We start from the raw sequence: 6,034 nt of genomic DNA on the forward strand, positions 1-6,034 counted from the left end.
CAAAAAAGGAGAGAAAGTGAGCCTTATCATTAAGATATGAGATCACCTAAGTTAATATGAAAATACACTCATACGATTACAATGTGGACATGTGTATGACGAGTAGTGTGTTGTTACGTGGCTACAAGAACATCATACCTGTCCATGTTGTCGATTTAAATTACCTAATGTTGTAAATTAAACTAATTATGTTGTAATTGTACTATTTATTCTATCAACTGTACTTGTATTATATGCATCCTAAAATAAATAAAAAAAGGAGAAAATAATTTATATATTGTGTATTATAAAACCCGTATATATGTATAATGTAATGTCTGTGTAATACTACTTTTTTGTCAAACTGATGACTTTATTACTTTATTATTTAATATAAAAACATACTTTAATGATAAATTTGAATTGACCATTTATTAGAAAACATACATATATAATATATATGATCAAATCAACATGCACAATATCATCAGTCTATAATGAAATTACATTACATAATCAAATTGATCATTTTATTAAAAACAATAATAAAAGCATATCGAGACAAAGAAGGAATCATACATGATAAGTGTATGTGTCCGATTGTTAACAAAAAAATATGTTCCAAAAAATATATCTACGCATATTTCCTGTTTCGATGTTGGTTTTTAATAGAAGCATGTTTGTTTTGTTTATACGTTTAAAGATTATGTGCGAGGCCACAAAATACCCATAAATACGCACATATCACCATAACCATCCTAAGCTACAAGTATTATTGCTTCTTAGACGTTATGATCGGTCACTTATTGATTATCCGGGAATACCAAAGTTAAACAAAAATTTAATAACAAGGTTATTAAACTCAATAATAAGAGAGGAAAAAAGTTATGACATTGATAAACTTAACTTATATTAAAGAAATTAAATAATATAAATAAACAATTTAACATGTACCATATCATCTTTAGTCTAACATATATTATAAATAAACAATTCCTGGTATGTAAAATATTTAAATTCATTATTATTATTATTTTTTTTATAAACCTACGAGGTGCAATCTTCTCCTTTACTTTTGGTTGTAGGTAGCCTGCAAGGTTTTGTCTCTCGGCTTCTGTTTTGAATCCGTAAAGCTTGCTTCGTTTTGACGCGGCATTGGTTTGCTCCAAGACAATCTCCGGTGGGATCTTCAGTGTTAAATAGTGGTGGTGGTTTGCTGTACGTGGATTTTCTAACCCGTGGGAGATAGTCTTGTAACTATTAGGGATACAACTTCATGCACGGGGATTGTGGTTGGAGGCGGCTTCTTTGACTACTCGTAAATGCTCTCCGGTGCCGTCGAGTGTGATTTAGTCCACTCCACGTTGGTCATGGTTTTCATTTTTTAAGAATAACTTTCATTTGCTGCGCACCACTTATTCCGTTTGTCCCATAGCTAGTGAGTGATCATGAGTACGAGAGGTCGAACCCTCTCTCTCCCCATTATTCTAAAAAAAACGTAGAGTAGTTTACAGTTCTTCTTCCAATTAAATTAAGGATACGCCATTCTCAATTTCGAATTAGCAATATAATTTTCGTTTCAGTAACTTGCGTTAATATCTTAAGACAAAAGAAACGTTACAACAGCAGTAACTTTTTCTGTCACCAAATTTTTTTAAAAAAACACTCTATGAATTAATAGAAAATCTTGGATCACCAAAAAAATTGGTTCAAAGTTGCACCAAATTCGAAATCCCTCCAATTAATTTAATCATGTTTCAGTGCATCTTCCCAAATCTCAGTTTTGCTATAAACACTCCCCTAAGTAGTTTATTTAACCAATGTATCAAACGCTATCACATACTCATTATTATTGAGTTTATGTATCTATGATAAATGTAAATCATTAATCACCTTTTTACCAATTAATTATTTGAATTGACTGACTTTTCAATATGAGGCAAAAGCATGTCCAGTGTATCATTATTAATTTGTTTGTGTAGGTTCATCTTTTAGGTCGACGTATTAACTTCTTATTCCATGAATTTGACGTTGTAATTTTTTTTTTTCTGACTAAGAATCTTGTTGAAATATTCGATGAACCTACAAAAAATGAACGATAATAAAAATGTAGACTAACCAAGTGTTTAAATCAGAAACCTCTAACTCGTAAACAAATCAACACACTACTCTCTATTTTACACTCTTTAAATTCTCGATGATGAATGATATGAAGTTCTTGATGATCATCGCCGTCATCATCTCGGCGTCTTTGTTTCCAGCGTTGGTGTTCGGAACTCGTCCGGTGAAATGTGTCAATTGCATTAACAGTGAAAAAGAAAAGATCACCATGATGAAGAAGATGAGATCAAGTTTGGATTTGAGCTGTAGGATTCTTCAAGCTTCAAGATATATAAACTACGATGCAATGAAGCAAAACAAACCAGCTAAACCAGATGGTAAACCTGATCAACCGGATAACACTTACCGACGAGGTTGCACTGCCGCTACAGAATGCCACCGCTTTACGAATTAAAACAATGCACAATTCGAATAGTTTTGTTGTGTTTTATTTTATTTTTAGTTAGTTTTTTTGTTTTCAATCGCATTTCACAATTCTCATTGTGATAAAATGAGACCTAATAATTATGATTAGAATTTGCACTGTAGTAAAAAAATGATGATTAAGTGAATCATATGAAAACCATCTTGTCAATATTAGTCTATGGACATTTACATATCTACAGCTACATCTTCATCATCAGTATCATCGTCTTCCCAGTCCAGGTTAAATGAATTAGCAGCTTTCTTAAGCTCGGTTAAACCGGTTAGATCTTCCAGGTATGTAGGATGGTTAATAGCTTCAAGAATGAAACTGTTTCCTCTCTCTCGATACTCAGATATCACCTGAATATAATAAAAGTTAAAAAACCGTTATGAGCTTCGCGAGAGCTTGGTTCTGCTAGAAAAGTTTTCATGTGGAAAAACTTACGGTTTCAGAGCAAGCGGTGCAGCTGTTGGAGGCTTGGCCAAGCAGCGTGATCTGTGAGAACTGAGAAACTGAGCCTCGAATCTGATGAGGTAATATCCCGAGAGGCAAATCATCATTGTTTCCTCCATTACTCAAGCTCGAATTGTCGCCTTTTGCATTGATACTGTATTAAACATATGTAAGATGATAAGGCTGAGGATTGAATTCTCAATGTATTTGGTTTTCAAAAGACTTACCCAAGTGGGTGTTGTAGGACTCCAACTAAGAGCTCAACGGCAAGAGCTCCTGCAATAGGGGCTAGACCTGGGCGTGTAACAGTGCATTGCTGGTCTAGAGTTCGATCAGTCATTGACTGCAAATATAAGAAAAGAGCGACGAATCAGAACTGAACCAGAGGTATCACAAAACAACAACAAAATATAAAAACCAAAGAAGCCAAGGGAATTTACATCCTGAGGTGCAACAACATCGTTGCAAAAGTAACATCCAAGTCTCTGTTTGTTTGTCTTATCCATGTCAAGATTCTGCATATCATCAGATAAGGAGGTCGGGCCAGCGCCATGGCGCATTACCATGTAGCTGTCGAAACCTAAAGCTGCATTTATAGCCATCTGAAATTCAAATCAAGCAGATTTGTTGTTAATACTTATACTTAACCAGCAAGAAAGATAGAAAGAAAGAGAACAGAGTTTAGTTACCTTATTGGCATTAGCACAAAGAAGAGAAGGTAACCACCGGCTTTCTCTTGTATCGGTTAACAAGAACACGACATCATGAGATTCAATCAATTCGCTAAGGCGTTTACAATCTGCGAGAACAGAATCCTCTTCTTGGCTAGAAATCGGATGTCCTGGCATCGGTATAGCCACAACAACTCCACTAGATTCCATTGCTGGAAATATCTGTTTGAGGCTTTTAACAGCAGCAACAGCTTTGAACTCGCCACAATCTTCAAACGTGTAGAGAGATTGCCTGACTGGATTAGACATAGCTACTTTGCCATAGTCAACAAAGGTGATATTGCGGATTCCCCATCCCTAGAGAAAGAAAAAAATAAAGAAGAGTTTAATTAATCAGTGATTTTGTAAGATTGTTTGATCTTGCACTCTCTTCGATACATACCATAAGGGTGCGAGCAACTTGACAGCCCAATGTACCAGCTCCAAGAAGAAGGCATTTGACAGAGGATAATAAGTTTAAGTCAAGAGACGGTAATGCACGCCATCTCATTAACTTTAAGTTTAAATCAACAGCAGAAACAGCCAACCTGCGATAAGACGAGAAACCGTTTCTCTAATCAGACTATACCTATTTATTTGATGAAATCATTGACGCAGACCAAAAAACTTACCTTGTTGGGTCCATGGAATTAGCAAGGCTAATGGATCGGGGTACTCGTTTCCCTTTGTTATTAAGCTCCCATCCCACTGAGTTAGGTACAGTCTCAGCTGATTCACCTGATGCAAGTGTAACTGAGGCTTGACCAACAAGGGAAAGGTTCAAGTCAGCGAAACCACGACTCTCCCTGTAGCAAAAGAACCAAACTGTCTCGAGGTTCCATCTTGCACGTATAAGTGCCAAGTAATTTCGAAGTGGCCAGCCAGGATTATTAGGAAGGTGACACGGGTCATAGAAACCAAAAAACAACTGGAGAGAGAGAGAGATAGGTAAAGGTGAATTATTTTCCTAGTACCTAACGTATATGGAAGAGTTAGTTACACCTTACTACCTTATGATGATCACCTTGGCATGCTTTCCAGTCTTTAAGATGTCTGATACTAGCTTTTGAATCAGAAGAAACCGAAACCAAAAAGAATGGAACATCTACAGCAAACACACAGATACGTAACATAAGTTTTCAGCTACTACTGATTGAATTTGAATAATACATGAACAGAACAAGAATGTTGAGTACCAGTAGTTAAATCTGAGTTGCGCCACTCGTTACAAGCAGCGGATACTGACTCCGCCTCTTCAGAACTAAAATACTCTGAAGCTGGCTTTAATTCTATCAAACTTGCAGGAGGATCAAGTACAAGCGCAGGGAACGCAAACCAATAACGGAAACTCCATTTCTTAAGGTCAGCAAAGGAGATAACGAGGAATCTTGATAACACAGCAGGGTCCTCAAGTGCTTTTCCTGATTGAATATCATCCCAAATCTATAAATTTCACCAACAAAATAAGATTAGACTTCACCACAAAAGAACTGGTAAGAAGAACCAAGTCAGAGATAAGTTTTTGAATTAACCTTGTTTGCTTCTGCTTTGAGCAGACTTTGTTTGTCAAGTTTATTGAAGCTTTCGAGGGTATTGGTGTTATACATAATCCCAGGAACAGGACACTTATTCCTATTTCCATGGCTAGTACTAGCAATCAATGATTGTTCATCTAAAGGTAATGACTCTGATAAAAGAGTCAGATGATTTGAGACTTGTGGATGTGAACATGGTCCATAAAAACCTGAAATTTTCCACATTAAAAACATAGGAAACCTAAATCTGAATTTATTAAAGTTTTTTTGTTTCTCTAACCTAAACGGATCATAAAAACTTGCCCAGAAGTTAATACATCAGAATTTATGTAATTAAATCGATGAATTGGGTATTTGTGCTTACCGGTGATTGGAATCGGAGAATCGTCGATTCCGAGTTTATCGAGTTTCAAAGACGAGAAGCTATGCCAGAAACCTTCGTCGACGGAACTGTACAATGGAGCGAATTGAAGAACGGTTGGTGAAGCTTCTGTCTCAGACATGGCTGATCTTATTTCTCTGCGAGATTGCAATTTTGCTAATGAGAAGAGTCAATAAGTGTTAGAAAGAAGAAGACGAAGACGACGATGACGGAGAGAAGAGAGAAAGAGGAGTCGTGTAAGGAACAGGGTCAATCTGGGTCGGGTCACCTTTAAATCGAAGCAAACCAAAACCGGTTTAACTTTTTAAAAATTCAAAACATAAATCGAACGGCTGAGATTCTACCAACTAAACCAAACCGAACCAAATTCGGTTTTGTACTGTCTTCTCAGTTTTAATTGTTAGTTGTTTTGATTGAACCATTCATAATCCTTTTTTTTTTTTGGGCA

The 6,034-nt window shown here is 36.0% G+C and overlaps 2 protein-coding genes across 2 annotated transcripts; one reads left to right on the top strand and one right to left on the bottom strand.

The window, feature by feature from the left end:
* On the top strand, positions 2,177-2,494 carry LOC104760311 (protein RALF-like 18). The gene has a single exon (XM_010483215.1). It carries the CDS (start codon positions 2,177-2,179, stop codon positions 2,492-2,494), a length of 318 nt encoding a protein of 105 aa, XP_010481517.1.
* On the bottom strand, positions 2,605-5,815 carry LOC104760312 (ubiquitin-like modifier-activating enzyme atg7). The gene is made up of 11 exons (XM_010483216.2): positions 5,569-5,815; positions 5,202-5,413; positions 4,866-5,112; positions 4,680-4,774; positions 4,302-4,597; positions 4,073-4,217; positions 3,649-3,987; positions 3,400-3,561; positions 3,187-3,302; positions 2,951-3,113; positions 2,605-2,865 (listed from the first exon to the last, which is right to left on the bottom strand). The coding sequence occupies exons 1-11, from the start codon at positions 5,705-5,707 to the stop codon at positions 2,692-2,694; spliced, it is 2,088 nt and encodes a 695-aa protein (XP_010481518.1). The 5' UTR covers positions 5,708-5,815; the 3' UTR covers positions 2,605-2,691.

This window comes from Camelina sativa, chromosome 18 (assembly GCF_000633955.1).
Source record: "Camelina sativa cultivar DH55 chromosome 18, Cs, whole genome shotgun sequence".
NCBI classification, from domain to species: domain Eukaryota; kingdom Viridiplantae; phylum Streptophyta; class Magnoliopsida; order Brassicales; family Brassicaceae; genus Camelina; species Camelina sativa.